Below are 26,279 nucleotides of genomic sequence, written 5' to 3'. Positions count from 1 at the left end.
GTTTCTTTTCGGCACGGAGATTAAGGAGAAAGAATTAGGTAGAATAAAGAGTGTGGTCCACATGTTTAAGTTTGTGATTAAGGGATATTTCTATTTTATCAATATAAATAAAGACTTTATTTTATTCATATTAATTTTTCTGACTTTAATTTTTTTTATTAATTTAATTTTTAATAAGCATTAAATAATTTTTTTTTTAATTGATCTAAAAACTGAATCTGCATAACCCAAAATAGTGGCGCCAAATGCAACATCATAATCTGCACTATAAGAAGTTGCCAAAATATTTCTTCTTTAACAAATTTCAAAGTGGCGCCATAAAGCACACAATTTTTGGAACCTGCTGTATCTCATTAAAAATTTCAGAATTTTCAAATCTCCCTCACTTTTAAAAAGTGCAGTAAGTTCAGCCCTTTATAAATAGGGATACATTTCAGATAAAAAAAACAGCAGCTAACTCCTAAAATCAGAAAGAAAAAAAAACTTCAATGGCTAGAAGAAAGGATCTTTCTTCCTTTGAGAGGGCAGCCATACTTCAATTTCTTCTTGAAGGGAGCAAAAACGGCAAACCGGGCAGAGGGAAGCTCACTGCAGCGGTGCAAAAGTGGAAGAGTTCCCGCCGGACCATTAGTCGACTTTGGGCAGCTGCAAAAAAGCAAAAAGATCGTGGTGAGGTAATTAGTTGTTTGAGTAAAAAACCTTCAAATCCAAGAAGAAAAAGGGTAGAAATTGATTTAGGATTAATTGCTAGCATAGACTTGACAAAAAGATCTACAATTAGAAGGCTAGCATGTGGGATTGGATGCAGTAAAACAACAGTTGGCAGGTGGATTCAATCCGGGCTGATCAGAGCACACACAAATGCAATCAAGCCTGATCTTACGGCTCCAAACAAGTTACTTAGGCTACGGTTTTCCTTAGAAGCTCTAGAATGGGATAGGATTGTTAGGAGTTTGTCATTTAAAAGCATGCACAACACAGTCCACATTGATGAAAAGTGGTTTTACATCACAAAAACATCACAAAGGTTCTACCTCACCCCTGAAGAGACAGAACCGCATAGGACATGCAAGAGCAAAAAATTCATCCAAAAAGTCATGTTCATGTGTGCTGTGTGTCGGCCAGTGTTTGATGATGATGGCAGCTGCTTGTTTGATGGGAAGATTGGAATATTTCCATTCACAGAATTAGTACCAGCCAAAAGGAAGAGCAAAAACAGGGCTGCAGGGACAATGGAGCTCAAGCCCATACAAAGCATCACAAAAGAAGTTGTGAAAGATTGCTTTATAAACAAGGTACAAAGGCTGCCTGAATTCTGCCCTAAATGCACCAATACCATGTACCTAATTCATTTGGTTTCTTTGTATGCTTAGTTAATGAAGTGGCACTTTGGAATGCAATGTTTTAAAACCAGAATGCTTTCTTTTTTTTAAAGCAAAACAGATTGTGCATGCTGTTCTGCCCTAATTCAGATGTGAATGCTGTGATTAATTGTATGCTTAGTGTGAATGCAACAGATTATAGTGTGAATGCAGTCTATTAAAGTGTGAATGCAGTCTATTAAAGTATGAATGTAGATGGCAGTTAGGAATGCAGTTTATTAAAGTGTGAATGCTTTCTTTTTTTTGTAAAACAGATTGTTCCTGCTATTAAAGCAAAATGGCCAGCAAATGCTAGCAAAACCATCTACATACAACAAGATAATGCTAGGCCTCACATACAAGACTCAGACCCAGATTTCAGAGCTGTTGCTTCAGCAGATGGATTTGATATTCATTTGATAAATCAACCACCAAACTCCCCAGACACAAACATCAATGATCTGGGGTGGTTTAGGGCAATTCAGTCCCTACAAACTGAATCAGTTTGTAACAGTGTATCAGATCTTGTGAATGCTGTGATTAATTCATTCAATGAATTAAGCCCAAACACTTTGAACAAAGTGTTTTTGAGCTTACAATCTTGCATGATTGAAATTCTGAAGGTTAAAGGGAGAAATAGCTACAAAATTCCTCATATGAGGAAGGATGCACTAATTAGGCAGGATATGCTCCCATTGAATCTCCAAGTTCCAAGTGAACTTGTTAGGGAGTGCATATCTTATCTAATTGAGCATGGAGCACTATCCATAACTGACTCATTAATGCAACAGTTGGGAGTGAATGCAGGATGCACCAATGAGCTTGAGGTGATGGTGCATAACCTTCAAATTCAAGGTCATGAAGGTTTGTGATGTGGAAGCAGGAAGCATTTTGGAGGTAGAAGGCAGCATTTTGTGATTAAAAATAGTGAATGACCAAACATTTTTTTGTAAATGCATCTGCCCTTTTTGTAAAAATAGTGCATACTTTGTAAATGCATCTTCCTTTTTGTAAGTGAAGCTATGTGTAAATGCATCTGCCATTTTCTATGTGAATGTTTAGTGGAAGTTTTAGTGGTCAAGTTAACACTCAAACACACATCAAACAGCAACAACCAGCCAACAACATCAAAAAGCAGCAGCCACCAACACTCAAACACACATCACAGCAGCCACCAACACCACAATCAGTGGTTAACCAAACATTCAAACACCAGCCAACAACATCAAACAACAACAACCCCCAATCACATAGGCTTACAATAAGGAAACCAAACCAGTAAGCACAAGGGAACCAATAAAGATCAGGCTTTTTTTTTAAAACTCATTGCAAGTTAAAAAGATCATAGTTTTAAAAACCAACAGGGACCTAACATTTGACAAGTAATTCATCATTTCAGACCCACATAACACCCATGCCACACCAATAAACACTGCAAATCCCACATGCAATAGCCAACAAGGTCATTAATCCAACAAATCAATCGACCACATATCAATATCACCACAATCAGTGGTCAATCGGCCATATATCAGCAAACCAGGAAGAGCAAATTAGGGATTAGGGTAGATCTCACCAGAAAAAAGGCAGGAAGCAGGATTTTTAACATCCGCAACTCCGCATCACCCATTTCCCTGTGTTGCCAATTTTCCTCACACAGAAAAAAGGAATCGGGGTAAGCATCACAATTAGCAGGAGAAGATGATACAGGCAGTTCATCGGAGACCATAGGAGTAATGATAGGGCCTTTACCTTGTTGGGCTAAAGCCAAGCGACCCCGTTCTCTGATTCGATCTTCAATCACCTTGACCTCGATCCATGTCTGTAAAGAAGCCATCCATTCCCAATCATATGAATCACCGTAGTTTTTCGACATCCTTCGGTTAGATCCCTCAGATTTTGAAGGTAGACTCACAGAGAGAGAGAGACGACAGGCAGAAGACGAAGATAGAGACAGATCTGATTTTGGTAAGGGTTTACATCATTGGGATTTTTCAATCGGGGACGATGGTGGAGGCCAAATCGGTGAGAGACGAATTCAGAGGGGGCGGCGGCTTACAGCCTAACAAGGCGACGAGGGGCGGCAGGCGTGAGATGGAGAATTCAGGCGAAGAAAGAAATTAGGGTTTCAGACTCGAGAGAAAGAGAGAGCGGCGGACATGAGGGAGAAATTAAATGGAATGGATTGAAGAAGAGACGGTTCCAATTCTGAGAGAGAGAGACGCGTGCCACATTTTTATTTTAAAGTTGTTTAATTAGGCTTTTAATTAGGGGTATCATTAACATTAAACACTCCCTTATTTTTTCCAAAAAAGGAAACGTGCCATCAATAACGGGACAGCCCAAAAAGGAAAACGTGCCATTAATAATGGGACGGAGGGAGTAATATATTTTCGGTCATAATGATAAACGGCGATTTTAAAACTAAATTGCATCGGAAAATGAGTAAATTAATAAAATGAGGATAATATAATAATTAAATAATTTTGATATTTTAACGTATATAATAAACTTATTTTAAAAATTCAATAATTTATAAACAATTAATTTCGACCGACGAGATGCGAGTGGTCAACTGTGACATGCTCACATCTCAGCTTTATCAATCCAATACGACAAATCATATTTGTATATATGTGCATTAATTAATACAATAGAATATACAAGACGTGACATGAATAAAATTCCAACCATGCTGGCAATATACCGAATACACCACAGCAAATGTTTGAGCATATATGTCTTAGTATTATTTATTTATTTTTTGACTTAGGAGAGTTGGGGAGGGGGAGTAGTGGGGTTTGAACCCGGGACTTCACTGTTCACATACAGGAGGTCGCACTGTTTGGTGTCCTCTTGGGGACAACATATATGTCTTATTAAATAGAGTATAAATATGTTATTTAACTTTCTCATATATATATATATATATATATATATATATATATAGGGAGAGGTTCAAGAAAGAACCATAAATAAAAGAAGACCGGAGAACCATTTTCAGCCATTCGATCATCAAGATCTACGGTGGATGCATCATCTTGTTGGATGAATGCAGGTCCTGGGTTCGAATCCTGAAGGGAGCATTTTTTTTAAAAAAAATTAGTGCATTAATTTTAACAGCGAATGCATTAACTTTTACAGTGAATGCATTAGATTTGAGGGTTCTCATATATATATATATATAGGGTGTGGTTTTAGAGAGAACTACATTATTGTGAGAACGTGAGAACCCTCAAATCTAATGCATTCACTGTAAAAGTTAATGCATTCGCTGCTAAAATTAATGCACTCAAAAAAATAAAAAAAAATTGCTCCCTTCAGGATTCGAACCCAGGATCTGCATTCATCCAACAAGATGATACATCCACCGTAGATCTTGATAATCGAATGGCTGAAAATGGTTCTCCGTTCTTTTTTTATTTATGGTTCTTTCTTGAATATAGAGTTAAGTTAAACAAAGAATAACCCTAAGTATAGAGAATAAAGAATTAATCTACATCATTCAAACCGCTTAATCACGCGGTTGAGATTAATTTAGTTTCCAGCTTTTAAAGTATTAAACCAAATTTTGAAATATTAATTTTAATTAGAAAAGGGCATTAAAGTAACTATCTATTAGGTGAAAACTGAAAGAACGAAAATCACGCCCCCATTTTCTGCGACCTCTCTTCTTCAAACCTCTCATCTCTCTCTTTCTCTCATTCCAATCACCCTCAGCCGCCTCCCCCTCCGTTTTGCACAGGCCGATCGCCACCCTGCTGGCTTTATCCCCCTCGCCGTTCGCTGTTAGTAGCAGCGCCCGCCATCTCCTCGCGGACACAGTACCCGCCATCTCTCTCTCATTCCAATCACCCTCATCCGCCTCCCGCCTCCCTTCTGCACTGGCTGATCGCCACCTTGCTGTCTCCATCTCCCTCGCCGTTTACCGTTAATAACAGCACCCTGCAACTGGACCGTCTTCGGTCGCTATAATCTTGTTCATTTAGAAATTGTGATTTGTTCAATTATAAATTGTATTATGTTCATTTATATATTGTGTTATGTTCTCGGCGAATCACTTTTATTTTTATTTCTGCTGCAAAATCTGATTTTTTTCGTTGTTTTTACATAAAACATTTTGAACACGCTTTAAATAATTATGAACACCTAAATAAACTATTTGAATTTCTCTTACTAACATAAAATATTTAACATAAAACATTTCGAACAAGATTAATAAAATTACGAACATCTAAACAAAAATATTGAATTTTTTTACTGATATAAAATATTTAACATTTGAGCTTTTTGAACAGGCCGAAAACAATTACAAACATATTAATAAAATGTTCGAATGAGGGGGAGGGCTGAATAGATTGGAGAGAGAAAGAAATGTGAAAGTTTCATATAATTTGCAGATATTAGCGTGAATGATATATTGAAAATATTAGATATGGACGAAATTAAAATAAAAATAACAAAATATGGCAGTATATGATGTTACCAAATATTAATGAGATAATTTAGGATACGCTAATCTTAATTCACGGTATTAATGGACAATTACAAATATATCCTTTTCGCTATAATTATGGAATAAAATCATCATGAAATTTGAACCCTTGGATTGACATATTTGGATGCTCCAGATTAATTCTCTTTTCTCTACATATTTATCATTCTATGTTTAATCATATATATATATATATATATATATATATATATATATATATATATATATATATATGTTCAACAGAGAATGCTAAATATTTAGACAATAGAGAATTTATGAAACAAAAACGAACAGATCTATAATTTTAATGAACAAATCAATGTACCGCATGAACAATAATTTGCCCCGGGTTCGAATCCTGCTGGTGACGAGTTTTTCTCTATTTTTACTAAGTACGTCTGTTCATTACTTATGTTGATCTGTTCGTAAAATATATAGATTTGTTCATGATAAATAAAAAGTTAATTCTCTGTTGAACTCAATCCTCTCTATATATATATATGTGTGTAAATTTGTGATTGGGATAGTAGATCTTCAATGGGTTTTATATGACGAGTAATAATAATAATAATATAAAATTAAATTTGACTCTTCAGTTCGATTAAATTTTTAAAAAACATTTATTTATATATTTTCAAAAGGCAAATCACAATTTTTTGCTCTCTTTTATATTCTCCCTGACACAATTATGTAGGTTTATTATTATTTTTTTTTTTTTGGAATGTCCCAAATATATAGGGTTGATTCTATAAATGCTAGTAATATTTTTTTTACTCATTTATTAACTTTAATTCGTCACTAAAGAATAAATATAGATATATATTAAAAAAATTATTTGTATATATTTTTGTAATTTTTGTGTAAATTTCAATCAGTCTATATAATTCCAAATGAAAGGAGTATAACTTACGAATCACTATCGATTGCAATTTTTCTTGCTTAAACAATCGAAACAATTGATAGAAAATAGAATAAAAAAAATTGTATACCTAACTTTATTTTACTTTTCGTGGTAACTTCTATTAATAACATTACATATTTGTGCAATAAAAGCTATGATTCGCAAACATGGGAAAATATCAAATCTATATTTCTTGTCTACTTGATTTCCTACCAATGTCTGCGATAGCTTACGTGGCGGAGGCCTATTGGTTGTCGACATGTGCAGTTGCCTAGGTTTATTTGGATGTGATTAGAAGGGAATCCTATGTTTTTGTCCTAATTTGCCTAATAGTATTGCTTATCATCATAACTTTATTTTTTATTCATGATCACTGCCCTTGTTTTGTTGTTGTTCATTTTTTTTTTTTAATTATAGAGGAAGGAAGAAAGAAATATCACATCATCACGTTCGAAATTATGTCGATTTTCTCTAAATATAGTTATTTCCATATATTTAGATGTATGAAGATTGTTGAATTATTAGTTGCATACTAATCAAATACTTTTCTTTTTGAATCATTTGCAAACATATTGCGGAAATCATGTGGGAAGAACAAATCACCTTAAAATTTATGCCAAAGTTAAGGGAAGGGTTTCAAGGAATTCAAGATGCATGGTTCAAATTAATCAAGCTTTATGCTAGGGATTTATTCTTTTAATCACTATTTTTTGGTGACGTCACAATAAAAAGTATTTTCCCGTCCATGATATCGTTTCCACTTTTAACATTTTAATTCGTCCATAATATCATTTTCACTTTCATTTTAGTATTTTTCTAATACAATAATCTCATCGTATTCTCCCTTTATCCATGCTGAATAGTCCCATTGAGATGCGCAAGTCACTTTAAGTAGCGCAGGTAAATCTTTCTTTTACTATTCGAGGTCTTCAGTTAAACCTGCAGTGATAAACTTAGGGATGTCAAAAAAGCCCGAAACCGACGGGTCGACCCGAGTAGACCAATAAAAAAGGTGGGTTAGGGCTGAAAATTTTTAGCCCGAAAAAAATTTAGCCCGAATGGCCCGAACCGAAAATAGCCCGAGCCCGATAGGGTTGACCCGAAAACCGAGTGGGTTGGCCCGATTAACCGAACACTTTCTTAATAATTGATTTCTAAACTTTAATACTTTACTTTTTAATTTGATAATAACATTTTGATGATTGTATAATATGTTTTGATTTTTTCTAACGATTAATAATAAATATTTATGATATAAAAGTCAAGGAAAGATAGTAATTAATGTTATATCTATATACAATTTTTATCAGAAACAAAGTTAAATTAGATATTATGTAAATTTACATTAAAATAACACTAATTTTTGTATCTAAAATAAGGCGAAATATTTTGATTTTAAAAGCACGACATATTTTTATTACAATAATATGATTATCCATATAAAAAAATTATACATATAAAAAAATCATAAATTTATGGGCCCGAACGGGCTAGCCCGAAACCGAGTGGGTTAGGGTTAGGGTCGAAAAATTTTAGCCCGAAAAATAAAAAAACCGACTAGCCCGAACCGAAATTAACCCGAAACCGAATGGGTTGGCCCGAAACCGAGTGAGTTGGCCCGATTGACATCCCTAGATAAACTCTATTTAATAATAATAATAATAATAATAATAATAATAATAATAATAATAATAATAGTAATTGAGATAGATATTTCAGTATTATTAAGCACAACGCTGATTGAGGATTTAGTCCTCATCAGCTGTGAAGGTGTAAACAAATTGTGGTAAAATACAGACTATTAAGTCAATTTTGCAATTGAAAAAAATGATTGAAATTAAAAAATCAAACAATACATTGAAAATCCCAATTCAGGCAGATTAGGGTTTTGGGCTTCAGCTTTGGACCCGCGAAAATATCAACCCAATCCTTTTAAAAAAAATTGACCTAAATATGCCGAAAAATCACACCTTTGCATCAAGAATTTGGAACGGCCCAGTTCCACCACAAAGGTTAATTTTCAATTTCCATATCAGTAGCAAATTCGTTAAAGTAATTGATCGAACCCCTTCTTGAACCAAGAAATTGAATTAAACTGTTTCCCCAACTACGAACCCCGAGCTACGATGATCATTCAGTGATCAGCAATTTCTTCACTCCAATTGCGATGGGGGTTGGTGGGCACTTCTGGGATTTGCTCAAACCCTACGCCCGATTTGAAGGGTTCGATTTCTTGAGAAACAAACGCGTTGCAGTGGACTTGTCGTACTGGATTGTGCAGCATGAGACCGCCATTAAAGGGTATACTAGAAACCCCCATATTCGCATAACCTTTTTCAGAACAGTTAATCTTTTCTCCAAGGTACAAGTCTTGTTCTTATTCGTAGGTACAACACTCTTGTGCATGCGCATTTTGATGGTTTATCTCTTGTCTTTTCAAGTCCCTTTGTATTCTGCTTTTTGGTTTTTCTTTGGAGATAAGTTTGCTTGAAGTCTTTGATTCCAAGTGGGTTTTACTTCAAGAGAAGGAGCTGTATATAAGATGAAGTTTTATTTTTTTTCTGAATTTTGGTAGGAGCTGTATATAGTTTGCAACATCACTTTTGGTGATCTCAATGGATACTTAAGTAGTTCGTAGATTGCAAATCTGGAATGTTCATAGTCTAGGAAGTAGGCATAATGATATACTCCCTCCGTCCCATAAAAACATACATAATTTTTCTTTTTCGTTTGTCCCATAAAAACATGCATAGTCCATTTATAGTAATAATTCTCCCACTAAACATCACAATCAATGTGTGACCCTTTTTCCACTCACACTACATTTTACAGGATTTCTTAAAACTGTGTCGTCCCATACTGTGCATGTTTTGTTGGGACGGAGGGAGTATTAATATATATGTGGATATGATTTTTGTTCTTGTTTTCATGATATTAAATTGGTAGTGGGAGTGAGATTCATGACATTGGGTGATCCTTGCAGTTTGGAGCGTATCCGGTCTTTGTACTCGATGGGACTCCGTCCCCTCTAAAATCTCAGGCAAGGATAATGCGATTTTTCCGATCATCTGGTATTGCCTTGTCGAGTCTGCCAGAGGTGGAGAAAGGTGTATCTGTTGAAAGAAATAGAGCCTTTAAGAAATGTATTGAAGAATGCGTGGTGAGTTGAGTACTCTTAATGTTGTGATGTGCTGGAAATGGGATTTGCATATTTCTGATTTGAGATATGGTGATTATGGTTTTCTTGAATAGATGCTTGTGATTGATACTATCTGAGCAATAACTGAGCAGAAAATATTTCCGTTTCACTTATATCATTGTTTTTATTTTTTTAAAATGTTGTATATCTTGATCCTCAGTGAAGTCGAACAGTTTTGTATTGATTTCGACACTAAATGTGGTTCTTAAGTCATGTGCTAACTGAACCTCGTAGATAATTGCACCTACACTTTACATTTTACCATAGATCAGAACTTGTACCTGTGTTTTGGATCAGTTTCTTTCTGTTTGGTAACTTGAAGCCTCAGATTAAGTTGTGTTTAATAGTTCATAAATCATAAATGGTTCTTCTTAGGGTAATTCTGGAGCTATGTGATATGATGTGATAGTTCCTTTATGTGTTTGGTAGGAATTGCTCGAACTCCTTGGAATGCCTATTTTGAAAGCCAAAGGAGAAGCTGAAGCTCTCTGTGCTCAGTTAAATAGAGAAGGACTCGTTGATGCTTGTATTACTGCTGACAGTGATGCATTTCTATATGGTGCGCAGTGTGTGGTCAAGCGAATCCAGCCAAACTCAAAAGTGAGTGCTCTTAGTTGTGGTTTAATTTTAAGATGAATCACTCTTTCATACTCTTTTTTGTTGATGAAATGAATTAAAACAGGATTTATGTTATGTGCATCTTGTGGAGAGTATTGATCATTTGCAATATTTTTTCTTTTCTACTACACTTGAGAGTTGCCATAGATGGTGCTTATAGAACCACATGATGGCCTGGAATCGGAGTCATGGGGAGGGTTGTTAGTATCTTTCTTGCAATGAGTGAAGTCTTCTTCCGGTTCTAGCCAGCATATGCTCCAAATGTGGCTCAGAAGCATGATGCTCTTCAAAATGTTTATGTCCATATACAATGCCATGTCATGCCTTCAAAATGTATCAATTTTGTGATCGAGTTTTTCCAGAATCCATTTTGATGGAATTGTACATTAATGTAACTTTCATATCTTGGACAGGAGCCGTTTGAGTGCTACAATATATCTGATATTGAGACAGGTCTTGGTCTAAGGAGAAATCACTTGATAGCTGTTTCTTTGATGGTTGGAAGCGATCATGATTTAAATGGTATAATAGGAATCGGGCTTGAAACTGCAGTTCGTTTTGTCAAAATTTTCAGCGAAGATGATATATTGAACAGGTTTGTGTTTCTTATGCTTGTCAATTGCTTATTGATCTACGAGGCATTCAAAACGCCATTCTTTTAGTGTTCGATTATTTATTGCGTGTTACTCAGGCTGCATGACGTAGCCAGAGGAGAACCACTGGTGATCGAGGGACATAATAGTGCTGAAGATGTATCTGCAAGCTCCTGTAATGATAAATCTTCGAAGCTGAGAGTACCTCACTGTTCTCACTGTGGCCATCCAGGCAATAAGAAAGCCCATCTCAAGTTTTCTTGTGAACATTGCGATTCAACTGCTGGCCAGAGTTGCTGTCACAAACCAGTAGGATTCAAATGTTCATGCACATCATGTGACTTGGTACAGCATTATCGAGCTTTCCACTTTTGACCTGCCATGTTTTGGTCCTTCGTATTTCTTCTTTTGCATTTGAATTTAGTTTTCTACTTGCGTGTTCTTAACCTTAGTGTGCTATCTGATGTCAGGACAGGGAAGAAAAAGCTAAGAAGAAAGATGCATCTTGGAAACTTACAGTTTGCCGAAAGATTGCATCGGAGGAAAATTTCCCGAATGATGAAATTATACAGATGTACCTGAGCAACCGTCATGGAATTGGTACATTGGCTAGAAGCCTAGAACTTGTCATATTTCATGTCTTTTTGCATCAATAATGAATATTGGAATCGGTGTTAAAAGAGCTCATTTGCTCAGGCAGTTCATGTTAACGACTCTTGATTGTTTTTTATTTGCATTGTGACAGATGATAAGCCACATTTACGATGGGCAAGTCCCAACACGGAAATGCTGGTTGATTACCTTGCTTATCGCCAACACTGGGAGCCATCTTATGTTAGGCAAAGAATACTTCCAATGTTATCAACATTATATTTGAGAGATATGGCCTCAAGTCCAACCAATGACTTACTATATGGATCGTACAAGTTTCATAGCATTCAGCGTGTTAAGATAAGATATGGACATCAATCCTATGTCGTTCAATGGAAGAAAGCTGCTATGAGTTTGAGTGATGCTGCCTCCCCAATTCCTCAAGAATCAGATTTGCAGTTGGCAGTAGACCTCGATGAACCTTTTGATCTGAGTGAAGATACGGATGCTCCTTACATTCATATTGAAAATGGAGGTTGTTTTTTGTCGACTGATGAAGATATGGAACTTGTGCAAAAGGCTTTTCCAGAGGAAGCCAATCAATTTTTGAAGGAAAAGGTGAGAGAAATCTCACTCTCTCTCAAAACGCCTTTTTTTTTATAAAAGAATAAACTTTCCTGCATGCTGAACATAATTATGTTGTATGTGACAGGAGTTGAAAGAGATGAAATCGCGAAAAAAGAAATCAAAATCGGGTTCTGAAGCAACACCGGAAAAAACAGAATCATCTACATCTCGCGGAGTGCAGCTAAGTATTAAAGAGTTTTATCGTTCCTCTAAACTGCGTAACTCAAGCAAGCCTGAGGAGGATTCCGAGAAGGGCTCTGGTTCGTCCATAGACAAAAGGAAAGATCCAAGCCCAAGAATTTCCAAGTCCGCCAGGCGCCGCCTCCTATTTGGATGATTCTGCAACCCTCTCGCATCACTTGGCTTCTGTGAATTAAAGTTTCAATTTTCCCGTTTTCGCTTTCTTGATATTGATACTCCTTTCAAGTGTAAATAGCTCTTCATGGTGGCAATCTCTCTCTCTCTCTCTCTCCTTTGGAAGAAATTTAATTGATGTATCTATGTCGTGATGTGATTTTAATGCTACTGAAAGCAATCAAAATGGCGTGAATATTTGTGATTATTGTTCATATGCAATGTAGTAATTAGATAATTAATGCAGAATCCTTGTATTTCACATGCCTCTGATACCTGAGGCCTTGTTTGGCTATGTATCTAAATTTCAAGCCCATTTTCTCCATTTGCTATTTGTTCTTGCACTATGTAAAGTACTAGAAAATTTTGTCATTACCGTTTTGTTAGTTGATTAGTTTCCGCCTTGTAAAATATTATTTATTATTATTTAGGTTTTTCTGTTAGATAGCTACAGGTTATCTTTTGAAGCTCAATGTATCTTGATGAACACATAGAAGAAAACAGCAGCCTGGTAAGTCATCTAATCCCTATCACTTCCTTTCCTTTTTTAATAACCTAGACGTCTCAAGTTTGCCCGACTAATTATAGGAGACGACGTCTTTCTCTCTTGTCTATTATTCGTGACAATCAAGAATTTCTTTTCTATCCTTTACAGTTTCCAGAGATGAATGTCAACAAAGCTATCTCTATTGGGATTCTTGTAGTCAATGATGACCTAGCATGCCAAAGCAATGTGGCAGAGGTGCTTCGACGCTGCAATTATGAAGGTACAAATTGAATAAGCTTCAGCCTTTTAGCTTCGTTATTTGAGTCGATGTTTCTTGTTTCTCTCCTCAGTTTTGCATACTGGAACTGTTTATGGTGCTTTACATTCAATATGGGAGAACAAGGACAGGCTTGATCTTGTTATGACAAATGCGCAGAAGTTAGAATTGGATGGCGCCGCAATCATCCAAACTATTAAGGAAAGGTTGAAATTGAAAGTTTTGTGTAAGTGAAAGCTTCTCGTGGTATGCTCCTCCACGTCGTGTATATTCTATGTGAACTTGATCGGGCATCAACTCGTCGTTGCTTGCAGTGATACCTAGTGATGGGAGGGTCGAGCCCAGAGGCGAGCTGCTTAATTTCTCTGTGTATTTTTTGAGTGGTTTGAGCATAAATGGTGTCAGTAAGCTTCTGAATGCAAAGAGAGTGAAGGAAGACAAAATAGGGGCAGCAGCAAATCAGCAAGAAAATGTTGAGATGGCGTCCATTTCTAATGCAGCCGTTGGAACGAACAAGGCTTCTTCCTTGATTAAGGATGCAGCGCTCGTGAACCAGAAACAGAAGGCTGTGGAGGTGTGCAGGGAGAGAAGTGAAGGCAGCAACGACGATCAATATAAAGGGAAGAAGCCGAGGGTTACTTGGACAAATGAAATGCATCAGAAATTCTTGGATGCCATTGAAAAATTGGGATATGACAGTAAGATCACCGGTCATTTTGATTATGTAGTTTTTTTTCTTTTCTTTTTTCGTCGTTTTAGCAACCTTTTCGCCTCGTTTTTGGCAGAGGCGGTTCCCAAGAAAATAGTCGAAGTTATGGGCGTTCCCGGGCTTACCAGGGAGAACGTTGCCAGCCATTTACAGGTCTGTTTTTAGTTAAAATTTGAGATGGAAGATTCAAATTCATCTCAATTTTTGTTAGTTTGGTTAATTCTGCTATGGAAATCAGCATGCGATGAGATCTTCAAATTTTAATGCTGTCATTAATGAAGAATCATCTCATCAATAATGAGCATGCCTCATGAAATTCATACTCATCTCTTCATCATCACCATCATTAGATTCTTCATTCAAGAACCAAGAAAGCTAGTTGATCTTCCTGCAGAAATATCGGTGCAGCATGAGACGAACACAAGAAACTATCTTCGGCTCACTTCCTTGCATACGTACGAGGACTGAGCTCGGAGGTTTCGGTGCTCTAACCTCACCTTCAACGAGTAAAGATCTCGTCTTTTGCTCCAGATCGGAGGGGAAGTTCTCGCATCTCAGTGACGTGAGAAACATGATGCAACGCAGAGACAAGCATTTTACGTCTTCTTCTGACAACTCCGGCACCAGCAAATTTGTGGGATACAGATTCATAGGTAACCAAATTGATTATGGTCCCATCAACAAGAGCAACACAGATGCAGTGTTTTCTACTACAGGGAGATGGGAACATCAGCCCACGAGCTACGTTCAACACCACCATCCGTTTCCAGATCAGAACACCAACGTAACAGCTGGCTGCATTCTGCAGCAATCCTCTCTGTTGAGTAGTTCTGCATCAAGAATTCATGGTGCTGAAACAGCAGGTATCGACACGTCTCAGGAACCGGACTTGCTCTCCTCGTACGCCTTGCAAAACGAGAGCTTACTCGAAGGCCCTCCGACTCAACAACCTCAACAGATCTCTGACCAAAAATCTGGAGATTGCAGGGAGTCTTTGCTCCATCAGCTGCAATCTTGGGATACCTCTGCAAATGCTGCTCCCCATCAAGATCTCTCGCTGCCGCCGCTGGAGGCACCGGGAAATGGTTTCTCCGACCAAGCTCCGGCAGGATTCTTTGATGATATCTTGCAACAGCATTGTTCTCCTTCACCCCAGAATTTAGATGATATTTTTGGCCAAGGGGGAAATGATGATTATCTGATTAATGGAACAGGAAACACATACGATCAGTTTGATATACAAGAATTTGATGACACCCTTTTTAGTCAAGATGATTAGCCATCTATTTATATAGCAACATTGTAAATTATTAGAACTTCTCTTTTTATTGAAAAGTTCTTACTTTTCTTGCTATACATAGGAATATGATGCAATTTCCTATTCTATGGAGATCATCATGACATTCTTTCTTTGTTAAATACAATTCTTTTTATATGTAATCTGAAAAGTGAATAAATTTTTTTTTTTTGCATTTTATCACCATTTTTTTTTACATTTTTAAAGTCAAGTAATGTATAGTATAAAAATAAGGGTTAATTGCATATAATATCCAAGACTTTGCTTGAAATTTATTTTTCCCACGATCTTTAAAAATTTCATTTTTTATCAAATACTTTGACATTTTGTTCAATTTCTCCACGATTTTTTTTTTCGATGACCGGAAAAATGGCATAACAATGATGTGGATTTAATTTTACACGTAATATTAACGTGGAATAATATAAAAAGCCCTAATTTCTTTTAATTTCTCATTTTTTTCAGGTAAAAGGAAATTAAAGATTGCTTTTGACGCTAAAAAAGAAACGATTGCTTCCTTTTCACCACTTCTGTCGAAGGGTTCCTCTTCAGTTCACCACTTCTGTCGAAGGGTTCCTCTTCAGATCAGTGTGAAAGTCTTCGTGTCGAAGTCTTCCAAACTAGTGGTGCCGATTGTTCGCTTGTATACCTCATAATTAATCTTCGTACCTCATAGATTTTGAGTTGCAAAAATTGGCAAGCTTATTGAGAACTTTGGAGTATATTTAGGAAAACCAATCGAAAAATTCAACTGCAAATTGTAATGATTAAAACAAAAATCTAAAATCAGGTTATCTAATCAACGGCTAGAATGAACAGTCTCCTGCATCTCCGGCCAATCCTTTCCTTCCACCAAACCAGAACTTCAGCTTCACCAGCGGCGCACGATAGCCTCGCCGCCGGCGACCTCGACGGCGCACCGCCGCGCCTACAGGCGAGCAGCACAACCCCCAAAAAGAAACCCAAAAGGCAACAAGACGACTACCACTCCACCCTTAAAGCCCTCAACTCCAAAGGCCGTTTTCCAAGAAAATCTCTTGGGCAGGTAATTTACCCTAAAAATTGAAAACAAAAAAGATCACTTTTTTAACTGTATAAATACTGGGTTTAATCTCTTCTGCTTTCATTTTAGCACTATATGGTAAATGGGTCTGTCAATGAGGAGCTAGTGGCGGCGGCTAATGTGAAAGAAGGTGACTTAGTGTTAGAAATTGGGCCAGGAACTGGTTCTTTGACTAATGTGCTTGTGGAAGCTGGTGCAACTGTTCTTGCTATAGAAAAGGTTTGGTTGTTTTTTTCCTCGAATTTTTTTCTGGGTTTTTTAGTTTCTTGCCAAGATTTAAACTTTATGTGTTGGCTTTTTCCCCTGCATTCATATTTGTTATTCTTTAGATTACTTCTTGGTGGTATGTGTTCTTGGATTTGGTTCTTTTGAAATGTGTCACAGTTTCTGATTTCTCTGATGTATGGTTTAGCTTGTTTTTGTTGTAGGAAATTGATTAGTTTGTAAAGTGGAAATATTTGGAGCACCCAATGTGGTTTGGGGATCCCTACACAGTTTAAGATTACTTCAAAGCTTTCACTATGAAATCTAGTGTCTAGTATTTTTTATGTTAGAACTACTTCATATTGAAGAAGCAAAGTGAATTAGGTTTTGTAGTTTAGGAAGCTGTTTATTTTCTTGTTGGGATAATCTATTGTGTTTGATTCTGGTTATTTGTGAGCTGCTGTGAAAGACCCAACTGCTTTTGCTGGTTAGTTGAGTAAAGTTCTTTTCATCTGAAAACTAAGGAGATATTTATAGGTCTAATTTCCTAGAAATGAAAAGTGTAGAATGCTGAGATTGAGAATGCCTACTTGAGCTAGTGAATGATGTCTAAATTGGAGAATCCATGAAAAATCTAAGGTGTGTCAAAGACCTCTTTCCTTGTATGTAGATTGCTTCTGTCATGTCCTAGTCGTGCCGGATCTTGAGTTGGAACGTATAAATAGTATCCAACTACGATTATGATGTTCAACTGCAATGCAGAAAGACCTTTTACATGTATTCTCAGTTTAGGATTCTTGAAATCATGGTTTTGTCAGGATCCTTATATGGCATCACTGGTGAGGGAACGCTTCAACGGATTAGGCTGCGTGAAGGTACTATGTCCTCTCTTAGATTCTCGATTCTCGCAAGCGTTGTTCAATGGAAATGAAGTGATTGAAGCCTTTTCCTTTCTCTTTTCTGCAATCTTGTAATACTTCTTTCTTGGAACCCTTCAACTGGTAGAAAAAATCACATTTAGTATTTAGATTGCCTACTTGAAAGGGCTCGTTTTCTCGGTTTTAACGTGTAGGTTGTGGAAGAGGATTTTACACGATCTCACGTACGGTCTCACATGTCCTCGTTTCTGTCAGCGAACGGCCCAGCAGATGGAAATTCGTCTACTGCAAAGGTTTGGAGCTTTGTAGCTTTTGTCGCCTCAATATCGCCTTCTCGATTAATGTCTCACCTTCTCACATTTCAGGTGGTAGCAAACATACCTTTTAACATAAGCACTGATGTGGTGAAACAGCTTCTTCCAATGGGAGACATCTTCTCAGAAGTGGTTCTTTTACTTCAGGTATGCATCCTAAATTACAATATTGCCCCCCACAGTCGCCATCATTCGTGTGCTGTATCGTCCCCGTTATCCCCCTGTCAGGATGAAGCCGCGCAACGCCTCGTGGATTCTTCGTTGAAGTCATCCGAGCATCGGCCCATCAACGTTTTCGTGAACTTCTATTCAGGTAATTCAGTTACACACTAGGATTCTTTGAAGTTGTATAGATTTGAGATGATTAAATGGAACCTCTCTCTCTCTCTCTCACATTGTAAATTTACTTGCAAGATCCTGAATACAAGCTCAAAGTGGGAAGGTCAAATTTCTTCCCCCAGCCAAAGGTAGGTTTTTTTTAATCGCGATCCATAACTTTTTACAGCGAATTCATGATTCAAAAACGCCGTTTGTTGTTAGGTTGATGCTGCGATTGTCGCGTTTAAAGTGAAAGAAAGCGCGGATTATCCACACGTTTCCTCTCACAAGAGCTTCTTCTCAATGGTAAAGAAGCTCTTCTTCTTACCTGCAATTTTCATTTGCTTTGAAGTTTTTATTAATGGTATTGGTGATTTTGTTAGGTGAATTCTGCATTCAATGGAAAGCGTAAAATGCTGCGAAATTCTCTTCATCACATTTGCCCTTCGCCTCAAATCGAAGAGGCTCTATCTGCGATTAATCTCCCTCCCACTGTAAGTTTCCCCCAAAATTTTTTAGGGTTTAGGGTTTATCAGTCGATTAATTTTCCCGCGATTCGTGTTTGCAGTCGAGACCGGAAGAGCTCACGCTCGACGATTTCGTGAAACTGCACAACTTGATCGAGAATCATAGCTGTGTCGTTGTTCGAGAATAGTAAATTTGAAAGATCTGCAGAGAATTTTGTGGAGTAATTCACAACACGATTTACAGTAATTAAATGGAGAAATTAAATTGTTAAGCATGAAATTGATGAATCAAATCGAGAGCACGCAGCTTAGTCCGCAGGGGATCAAATTCGTCCGCCGCGGCGGCGGCGGCGGCGTCTCTATCCGCCTCAACCTCGAAGCTGCGGCGCTGCTCTGCGGCGGCGGCGGCGGAAGGCGAGAGGAGGCGCTTGGGGCGCTTGTTCTGTATAAAGCACTCCCTCATCCGCCACGCCACCTTCTCGACGGCGCTGGTGGCGGCCCGCGAGTTCTGCTCCTCTTCCTCGGCGTCATCCTCCGTCTGCATGGGCTCGCCGTCCTCCTCGCCGCCGCCCGCGGCGGAGGAGACCGAATTCTCGGGCGGCGGGGGGTGGTGGGGGGAGAGGAGGAAGAGAGAGAGGCGGTGGTGGGCCGCGTGGAGCGCGGCGTGGATTCGGAGGAGTTGGGATGCGTCCGCGGCGGACGGGAGCTGCTTCGCCATTAGGGTTGCGTGCTCGAGAACTGCGGCGAGGTCCGGCGGCGGCGGAGGTGGTGGCTCAGCTTCGGTCTCCACCTCCATTGTGTGTGATGTGCGTGTTTTTTTGCGATTCTGAATTCTGATGAGTGCCTTTCGGATACCGATTCTGATTGCTGTCTGCTGATATTTATTTTACTAATTTTTCAATTAATAATTGATTCTTAAATTGAATATAGGGTATATAATTTAACGATAAATATTAGTTAGATTTCATGATAAACATTAATTATGATTTATTATATAATACTAGTATTATTTTATTTTATGGTAATACTTTATGAGATTTTTTTTTTTTGAGGGAAATGTAGATCTTTTATTAAGCACAAACGCATGGAGTAACAAGAAGATCCTCCACAAAGGACGGAGGAACATCCCGCACATACGTAAAAGAAAAATTCTTAGAAGAGCAAGCTAACCTATGCGCCACAACATTAGCTTCTCTTTAAACATGAAGAACTTTAAAATTTAGTTTATCCTGTAGATTCTCGTGACAACGATTCACAATAGAACTAAGTTCGGATCTATCTTCATTCTGATTATCCAGCTTGTCCACAACAGTTTTACTATCACATCAGAACTCCACAGTGTCAAGCTAATGTCCTTAATCCACGACAACGCCTCATTCAAGTCCATGGCCTCGCTCTCATCGACTCGCAGATTTCTTGCGAAAATGCAAACTTTAGCGGCAACAAAGGAACTATGTGCACTCTGCACAATAATATCCACACCCGTGATGTTTAGACTTGGGAAGAAAGCAACATCCATCCCACATCGGAACCAACAAAGGAACTATGATTAGGTTATTTAATTTGTTTTTAACTTAATTTTAATGGTGATTGCATATTAAAACAATTAATATGCATTAATTATCACAAATTCTGCCGTAACTCATGCCATTTTTGGTAAATTTGTCAAGATTTTTTTGATTTTACACCCATAATATTTGTGATGTTTACAACTTAATCATGAACTCACAACTCAAAGTTCTAGTCGAACTTAAATCTTGAACTCCTAAATCGATATTAATGGCCTACGACCTCAAATCATGAACTACAGCTCCCAGTGTCAAAAATCTAAAAAATAACATCTTCAATGATAAATTTAAAATTTTAAAACTTATTTTACGATGAAGCGACATTTTGTTATTGCTAATTCAACTACATTTAAAAATACTGGAGTTTAAGCCATGTAAATAGTTTCGACTTCCACCTTAGCATTTGTTTGCTGAAAATATTTACTATGTGCAATAAAAAAAAAATGTGAAAGTTCGTGTATTTAGGTATTATTATCCCTTTACATTAAGGTACAACATCGAAAGCACAATGTACAAACCAGCCAAAGCTTAAGCTAAGCCCCCAACATCCTGAGATAGTCATCGATGATGGCCATGGCAGACGACCGGTAGCCGGAGCCGAACATGTTATAGTGATTGAGGTAATGATACAGCATGTAGAGATCCCTCCTCTCCTCCCAACCCGCCTGCTTCGGCATCACCTGAGACGACAACGACACACGAAATCAGCCCACGAAACCAGCCACCATCTCGAGCGATGATGCCTCTGTACCTCAAAATAGGCGTCGTAGAACGACCCTACAAATCCAGCGCACCACGACATCCCAAACTCCGCCTCGTTGTGCCCGTCTACAACAACACAGCAAAGATTTCAGGACAGCTCAGGTTCAGCCCAGCTGAGCTCAGAACCCATGTAAGACTTACAGTAGCAAGCCGGGTCGAGTATGAGAGGCTCGCCATTTTTGTCGTAGCTGACGTTCCCACTCCATAAGTCTCCGTGCAGAAGACAAGGCTCAAGCACGGCGCCATTGAAAAGAGGCGCCATGTTCTTGATGAGTCTTTGCCCTTCACAAACCACGACATAGTAAAAATTTATGCTCTGCATACTGAATGAATGAAAACAGACCTTTTTCGTAGATTAGGGAGTCGCCAAACTGCTGTCGTGCAAGCTTCAATTGGTAGCCGAGGCGATGAACTCCATAGAACTCGATCCAGTCTGACGTCCACGTGTTTATCTGTGGAGTGCTGCACAGATCATACCATTCAGCTCTTAGAATGTGATGGGATTCAAGTTCAACAATGCACGAGAAAAGGGAGTCGAGGGCACCTTCCAATTGTATTCTCAACGTCGAAACCAAAGCCTTTTGTGGACTTTCCTGCTTTATGCATCTCACCAAGTTTCCTTCCTAGTGCAGCCTAATGACTATTAGTATCTCAACAAGTAGAAACCGAGGAAGAAGAAGATGAAGCCCTCACTTGATTTCCCCTCGATGCACCAAACTCGATGAATTCCATGATGATGTATGAACCACCAGAAGGTAGAGCTCCATACTAAATTCAACCATATAAGAATTCAACAAGATACATAGTATTATATTAGCAGCAAAGGCAGAAAATGCATCTTCATCTTCTTCCTAATCCTACCTACCTTATATGGATAGAGCTCCATACAAAATTCAACCGCGTAAGAATTCAACAATACACATACTCCCTCCGTCCCATTAAAGATGGCTCGTTTCCCATTTTGGGTCATCCCACTAATGATGGCTCATTTCCATAAAAGGCAATATTTAACTCTTCAAAAAGGTGTGGACCCTACCACTTTTATTCAATTTACACATTCTCCTTAATTTCCATGCCGAAAAGAACTGAGTTCTCTTTAATGGGACGGAGGAAGTACTATATTAGCAGCAAAGGAAAAAAATGTGTCTTCATCTTCTTCCTAATCCTACCTACCTTATATGAGTAGAGTTCCATACTAAATTCTACCATGTAATGCAAGAATTCAACAATATATACCTTATATGGGTAGAGCTCCATTCTAAATTCAACAACATACATACTATATTAGCAGCAAAGGCAGAAGATGCATCTTCATCTTCTTCCTAATCCAACCTACCTTATATGGTTGAGGCACACGTATAGTTCTCGTTTCATACATGGCGCTGAGCCCCCGAACCTCCCCCTCAAACATTGATGGGCCAATGCTCCTATTCAGCAACCAAATACATCAAAACAAAACACTCAACTAACCATTTAGACATAAGCATTTGCGATGTAAGGATGCAAGAGGATCAAAGTTGGATGAATCCATCCACCATCTTAATATCTTCCAAGGATTGAATGTATGAACTAGGTTTGTTATTATACATTTATACCTATTTGTCTTAACAAAGAAAGAGCCAGCATCTGTCTCATATCGATAAGCACGATTGATGCAACCGCCACCAACTGAACGAGTGGCAGTTATTTTAGTTGCCTTCCCTTCGGACAAAATCCATTCACGAATTGGATCCTCACTCATCGCCATTGATGCCACTGTTGTTCATTTCCATTTTTTGTTACTAAATAAGCATTTTTTAAATAGTAGAGCTATCAACATTCAACAACAGCAATTAACACAAAATCAATGGAATTAATGAAACCTCAGATAAATTTTCATCAACAACCACAATTTCGAAATCAATGAAATCCAATTCCAAAAAATTTCAAGAAATTCAGCCCTATAGGGGGGAAAGATGGAGTCTTTATCACATATTTTGCTTGCCCCTTTGCTTTTCTATCGTTTGTGGGGTGGAGAAGACTTACGAGTAAGTGATTTGGGTTTGGTGGTAGGGAAGCGGAGACGAGTAAGCGGCGCGGATAGAGAGAGAGTGGGAATGGTAGTGGTGGAGAGAAACAGAAGCCCCGCCGCCGCCGCCATCTTTTTGCAGCTTCAAGAAAACCACTCCTCTTTGTTGCCCGCTTTCTATTGGCTCAAAATTTTATCAATATCATATATATTTGAATTATTATTTAAAAATGATTAATTGCATATAAATTATTGAATTTTCAACGTATTATCATTTTGCATACGAACTTTAAAATCTTTATTAAAATTATTCAACTATTATTTTTTTCTCATTTTGCATATTTGACATGGCATAAATATACTCGCTTTACATGAATATACTTACGTAATATAAATATGATTGTGTGAAAAAATAGAACTGACATTGTAATATATAGTTGAATGAAAACGACGTCATTGTATACCCAAAGTTTGGTTGAAAAATGGACAAATATGCAAAATGAGAAGAAATTAATAGTTGGGTAATTTTAATAAAGATTTTAAAGTTCATGTGCAAAATGAGAATTTGTTAAAAGTTCGATAATTTATATACAATTAACCCTATTAAAAAATAGCTCAAATTATAGTTCCATGTCAATTTTTTTGCTTGAATTTTAAAAAATTATAAACAGTTAAATACAGTCTTAACTTATCATTATTATCATTATCAAAATTCGTACTATTTTCCAATAATAACTCTATATATTTACATCTTTTCTTTGTAAGGTGAATATAAGGCAAATTGTTAATTTCTTTTTTATGCTGGTGCATTTATTGTGATGAAAAATAAGAGAAAAATATATTTTCATTCTTTTCTTTTTTTTTCATTTTCATATATTTACTATGATAAAAAAAATCTTCAAATAAGATAAAATATTTTCTCGCTCCTTTTTACTCATTTTCTCTCCAATATTAGATAGTGATATATTTGAGTAGTGGGGAGAAAATATTTTCCAATAATCATATTTTCATCTTTATTAAACATATGATAGAAAAGGAGAAAAATATAATATTTTCTCGTCTTTTCTTATCCATCCTTTTTTCAATGAAAATTTTACAAAAATAAATAAATAAACTCACCTGTAATTTATTAATCTCCTTTTTTTTTAATATTTTCTCTTCTATTAATCAAATGTGAAAATATAAAACGTGGTAAATTTGGTTGATATGAGTAGGGTGCAAATACAATGCAAGAATCATAATTTCCATATTCTGTAATTTCAGAATCAAACAATCTAAAACTGCAACAAAAATAAATTCAGATTCAGAAAATAAGATTCACTCAAAATCATATGACAAGCCCCCCACAGCAAAAAAATGAAGAAATCCAACATTATATACTATGATGATCTTAATGGTGAGTCACTTGCAACATCAGAATCCAATTGGATCAAAATGGGATGATGCATTTGGCTGCTATGATTAAGATCTGAAGCAGCAGCAGCAGCATTAGGCAGCTGCCATTGCCTAGAACTGTAAAAAGATGGAGGCGTAGACGACGGGGCATTTTCTTCTGCAATGGAGCGTTGAACAGTGAGACGGCATATGGGGCACGTGCGCTGCTTCCTCAGCCACACGTCGATGCACGGAAGATGAAAACTATGGCCACACTGGGGCATGATCCTCAGCATCTCTTTGTCTTGATACTCTGCCAAACATATTGTGCACCTGCAGTTTTTTCAAAACAGTAGGATTAGACCTATTTATCTCCTCATGTTGATGAGTGGTGATGCTCACTGTGGATCTTCCATTGATTTGAATGCTTCGCGGTTGAACTTCATGGTCGGAATAGCTGCCACTGCAACCGGTGCAAGGCCGTCGCTCGCACCACCTGCCTCCCAAAACTACCAATATCAACATAATCAACAACCACAAACAAAACATAACAAAATCTTGAAAAACAGAGCAATCTTGATGCATTCACACCATCATGTGTTGATCTATTCAACTGATTTAACCAAACTACAATCAATATGAACATAAGAAATCAATATTTGAGATTTATAGTACTAATCAATTTGTTTTAACATCTTTGTCCAATTTGGAGCTTAAGTAATGAACAATCACAATCAAAATCTTGAAAAACAGAGCAATCTTGATGCATTTTACACCATTTGTTGATCTTTTCAACTGACTTAGCCAAACTACAATCACTATGAACATAAGCAATCAGTGTCTGAGATTTATAGTACTAATCAATCTGTTTAACATCTTTGTCCAATTTGGAGCTTTTCAGTAATCAACAATCACAATCCTCATCTCAAATCACAAACAAAACATAACAAAATCTTGAAAAATCACACCACCATCAGATTGAAATAGAGCAATCTTCATGCATTTTACACCATGTACTGATCTATGCATCTGGTTTAGACAAACTACAATCGGTGTTTATAAGTTCATGTTTCGCATTGAACATAAGCAGTCAATGTCTGAGATTTATAGTAACTAAATCAATCTGTTTAACATCTTTGTCCAATTTGGAGCTTTTCAGTAATCAACAATCACAAACCTCATCTCAATCACAAACGAAACATAACAAAATCTTGAAAAACAGAGCAATCTTGATGCATGTATCGATCTATTCAACTGATTTAGCCAAACTACAAACTACCACACAGAAATTAACAGGAACTTGAAGCTGATTTCAGTAACAAAGAATAAAGGATGCTAAAAACAAAGCAGCAATGCAGGGCAAGTGTACAACACAATCATCGTTCAATCAACAAGGCGAAACGTGTACCAGCTCAAGATCAATTCTAGAGTGGATCTCAAACATTTGGCGAGATTCAATCTGGCGAAGACGCCCACAAATCAGTCTAGTGCAAACAAACACGATGAAGGTTGCACTCATCCCAAATCCTATGATTGTTGTGATCAGATTCATCCCTGAGCCTAACATATCAACACTTTGTTCCCAATAATGCAGTGATAAGATAACCAAAAGGGAAATTTAAAATATGCCCAAATCAAGATTCTTCAGCACAACAACATGCCCTAAAAAGTTTTATATGAACGAAAAAAAAAAAATCTACCATCTAACATTAAACAAGAAATCCCAACAACATCATTCAAACAAAAAATGGTGGAGGGAGCCCAATATCAAGAATTTAAAAGCAATGTGACAGATCATATAGATTTTAGAGGAA

At 37.2% G+C, this 26,279-nt stretch overlaps 8 protein-coding genes across 10 annotated transcripts; 4 read left to right on the top strand and 4 right to left on the bottom strand.

Annotated features, from left to right (window-relative positions):
- Window positions 1-375: 375 nt before the first annotated feature.
- LOC130999198 (uncharacterized) lies at window positions 376-3,563 on the bottom strand. The gene is made up of 2 exons (XM_057924701.1): window positions 2,938-3,563; window positions 376-645 (listed from the first exon to the last, which is right to left on the bottom strand). The coding sequence occupies exons 1-2, from the start codon at window positions 3,235-3,237 to the stop codon at window positions 628-630; spliced, it is 318 nt and encodes a 105-aa protein (XP_057780684.1). The 5' UTR covers window positions 3,238-3,563; the 3' UTR covers window positions 376-627.
- On the top strand, window positions 489-2,248 carry LOC130999197 (uncharacterized). Its single transcript, XM_057924699.1, has 2 exons — window positions 489-1,295; window positions 1,637-2,248. The coding sequence occupies exons 1-2, from the start codon at window positions 489-491 to the stop codon at window positions 2,231-2,233; spliced, it is 1,404 nt and encodes a 467-aa protein (XP_057780682.1). The 3' UTR covers window positions 2,234-2,248.
- Window positions 3,564-8,720: 5,157 nt separating the features above from the next.
- LOC130999194 (flap endonuclease GEN-like 1) lies at window positions 8,721-13,001 on the top strand. Its single transcript, XM_057924696.1, has 8 exons — window positions 8,721-9,119; window positions 9,741-9,917; window positions 10,386-10,556; window positions 10,988-11,169; window positions 11,266-11,512; window positions 11,638-11,767; window positions 11,913-12,376; window positions 12,471-13,001. The coding sequence occupies exons 1-8, from the start codon at window positions 8,925-8,927 to the stop codon at window positions 12,720-12,722; spliced, it is 1,818 nt and encodes a 605-aa protein (XP_057780679.1). The 5' UTR covers window positions 8,721-8,924; the 3' UTR covers window positions 12,723-13,001.
- A 140-nt stretch (window positions 13,002-13,141) lies between these two features.
- LOC130999196 (uncharacterized) lies at window positions 13,142-15,568 on the top strand. Of its 2 annotated transcripts, XM_057924697.1 has the most exons (6): window positions 13,142-13,250; window positions 13,395-13,506; window positions 13,577-13,729; window positions 13,818-14,201; window positions 14,289-14,365; window positions 14,607-15,568. In XM_057924697.1, exons 1-6 carry the CDS (start codon window positions 13,212-13,214, stop codon window positions 15,489-15,491), a joined length of 1,650 nt encoding a protein of 549 aa, XP_057780680.1. In that variant the 5' UTR covers window positions 13,142-13,211; the 3' UTR covers window positions 15,492-15,568. The 2 variants fall into 2 exon arrangements, with proteins under 2 accessions (XP_057780680.1, XP_057780681.1); XM_057924698.1 differs by lacking the exon at window positions 13,142-13,250 and having other exon boundaries at window positions 13,577-13,709.
- A 549-nt stretch (window positions 15,569-16,117) lies between these two features.
- LOC130999192 (ribosomal RNA small subunit methyltransferase, chloroplastic) lies at window positions 16,118-19,033 on the top strand. Its single transcript, XM_057924694.1, has 10 exons — window positions 16,118-16,554; window positions 16,642-16,791; window positions 17,595-17,651; window positions 17,849-17,947; window positions 18,020-18,115; window positions 18,197-18,281; window positions 18,383-18,435; window positions 18,509-18,592; window positions 18,670-18,780; window positions 18,855-19,033. The coding sequence occupies exons 1-10, from the start codon at window positions 16,321-16,323 to the stop codon at window positions 18,939-18,941; spliced, it is 1,056 nt and encodes a 351-aa protein (XP_057780677.1). The 5' UTR covers window positions 16,118-16,320; the 3' UTR covers window positions 18,942-19,033.
- On the bottom strand, window positions 18,946-19,549 carry LOC130999193 (ethylene-responsive transcription factor ABI4). The gene has a single exon (XM_057924695.1). The coding sequence runs from the start codon at window positions 19,547-19,549 to the stop codon at window positions 19,022-19,024; it is 528 nt and encodes a 175-aa protein (XP_057780678.1). The 3' UTR covers window positions 18,946-19,021.
- A 1,215-nt stretch (window positions 19,550-20,764) lies between these two features.
- On the bottom strand, window positions 20,765-23,305 carry LOC130999191 (protein-ribulosamine 3-kinase, chloroplastic). Its single transcript, XM_057924693.1, has 9 exons — window positions 23,109-23,305; window positions 22,679-22,838; window positions 22,420-22,510; window positions 21,777-21,851; window positions 21,628-21,716; window positions 21,427-21,545; window positions 21,225-21,365; window positions 21,073-21,149; window positions 20,765-21,001 (listed from the first exon to the last, which is right to left on the bottom strand). Exons 1-9 carry the CDS (start codon window positions 23,221-23,223, stop codon window positions 20,855-20,857), a joined length of 1,014 nt encoding a protein of 337 aa, XP_057780676.1. The 5' UTR covers window positions 23,224-23,305; the 3' UTR covers window positions 20,765-20,854.
- Window positions 23,306-24,332: 1,027 nt separating this feature from the next.
- LOC130999190 (RING-H2 finger protein ATL51-like) lies at window positions 24,333-26,279 on the bottom strand. Of its 2 annotated transcripts, XM_057924692.1 has the most exons (3): window positions 25,874-26,279; window positions 24,868-24,974; window positions 24,333-24,798 (listed from the first exon to the last, which is right to left on the bottom strand). In XM_057924692.1, the coding sequence occupies exons 1-3, from the start codon at window positions 26,030-26,032 to the stop codon at window positions 24,471-24,473; spliced, it is 594 nt and encodes a 197-aa protein (XP_057780675.1). In that variant the 5' UTR covers window positions 26,033-26,279; the 3' UTR covers window positions 24,333-24,470. The 2 variants fall into 2 exon arrangements, 1 of the variants encoding a protein (XP_057780675.1); XR_009093433.1 differs by having other exon boundaries at window positions 24,333-24,961.

The sequence above is a fragment of the Salvia miltiorrhiza genome, chromosome 8, assembly GCF_028751815.1.
Source record: "Salvia miltiorrhiza cultivar Shanhuang (shh) chromosome 8, IMPLAD_Smil_shh, whole genome shotgun sequence".
Lineage (NCBI taxonomy): Eukaryota > Viridiplantae > Streptophyta > Magnoliopsida > Lamiales > Lamiaceae > Salvia > Salvia miltiorrhiza.
The sequence above is the reverse complement of the archived record's forward strand: the minus strand, read 5'-3'. Positions and strand labels throughout refer to the sequence as shown.

Excerpts from the sequence above, each read along its gene's own strand:
- LOC130999198 (XM_057924701.1), bottom strand. The coding sequence starts at position 3,237 with ATGTCGAAAAACTACGGTGATTCATATGATTGGGAATGGATGGCTTCT.
- LOC130999193 (XM_057924695.1), bottom strand. The coding sequence starts at position 19,549 with ATGGAGGTGGAGACCGAAGCTGAGCCACCACCTCCGCCGCCGCCGGAC.
- LOC130999191 (XM_057924693.1), bottom strand. The coding sequence starts at position 23,223 with ATGGCGGCGGCGGCGGGGCTTCTGTTTCTCTCCACCACTACCATTCCC. Across the intron at positions 21,366-21,426 it reads CTCCCTAATCTACGAAAAAG|GGCAAAGACTCATCAAGAAC; the intron begins GTCTGTTTTCAT and ends TGGTTTGTGAAG. Across the intron at positions 21,150-21,224 it reads ACTCGACCCGGCTTGCTACT|ACGGGCACAACGAGGCGGAG; the intron begins GTAAGTCTTACA and ends GTGTTGTTGTAG.
- LOC130999190 (XM_057924692.1), bottom strand. The coding sequence starts at position 26,032 with ATGTTAGGCTCAGGGATGAATCTGATCACAACAATCATAGGATTTGGG. Across the intron at positions 24,975-25,873 it reads CTAGAATTGATCTTGAGCTG|TTTTGGGAGGCAGGTGGTGC; the intron begins GTACACGTTTCG and ends TGATATTGGTAG. Across the intron at positions 24,799-24,867 it reads AAATCAATGGAAGATCCACA|GTGCACAATATGTTTGGCAG; the intron begins GTGAGCATCACC and ends AAAAAACTGCAG.
- LOC130999194 (XM_057924696.1), top strand. The coding sequence starts at position 8,925 with ATGGGGGTTGGTGGGCACTTCTGGGATTTGCTCAAACCCTACGCCCGA. Across the intron at positions 9,120-9,740 it reads CAGTTAATCTTTTCTCCAAG|TTTGGAGCGTATCCGGTCTT; the intron begins GTACAAGTCTTG and ends TGATCCTTGCAG. Across the intron at positions 10,557-10,987 it reads GAATCCAGCCAAACTCAAAA|GAGCCGTTTGAGTGCTACAA; the intron begins GTGAGTGCTCTT and ends TATCTTGGACAG.
- LOC130999196 (XM_057924697.1), top strand. The coding sequence starts at position 13,212 with ATGTATCTTGATGAACACATAGAAGAAAACAGCAGCCTG. Across the intron at positions 13,251-13,394 it reads TAGAAGAAAACAGCAGCCTG|TTTCCAGAGATGAATGTCAA; the intron begins GTAAGTCATCTA and ends TATCCTTTACAG. Across the intron at positions 13,507-13,576 it reads TCGACGCTGCAATTATGAAG|TTTTGCATACTGGAACTGTT; the intron begins GTACAAATTGAA and ends TTCTCTCCTCAG.
- LOC130999192 (XM_057924694.1), top strand. The coding sequence starts at position 16,321 with ATGAACAGTCTCCTGCATCTCCGGCCAATCCTTTCCTTCCACCAAACC. Across the intron at positions 18,116-18,196 it reads AAGTGGTTCTTTTACTTCAG|GATGAAGCCGCGCAACGCCT; the intron begins GTATGCATCCTA and ends TCCCCCTGTCAG. Across the intron at positions 18,593-18,669 it reads ACAAGAGCTTCTTCTCAATG|GTGAATTCTGCATTCAATGG; the intron begins GTAAAGAAGCTC and ends TGATTTTGTTAG.
- LOC130999197 (XM_057924699.1), top strand. The coding sequence starts at position 489 with ATGGCTAGAAGAAAGGATCTTTCTTCCTTTGAGAGGGCAGCCATACTT. Across the intron at positions 1,296-1,636 it reads AAGATTGCTTTATAAACAAG|ATTGTTCCTGCTATTAAAGC; the intron begins GTACAAAGGCTG and ends TTTGTAAAACAG.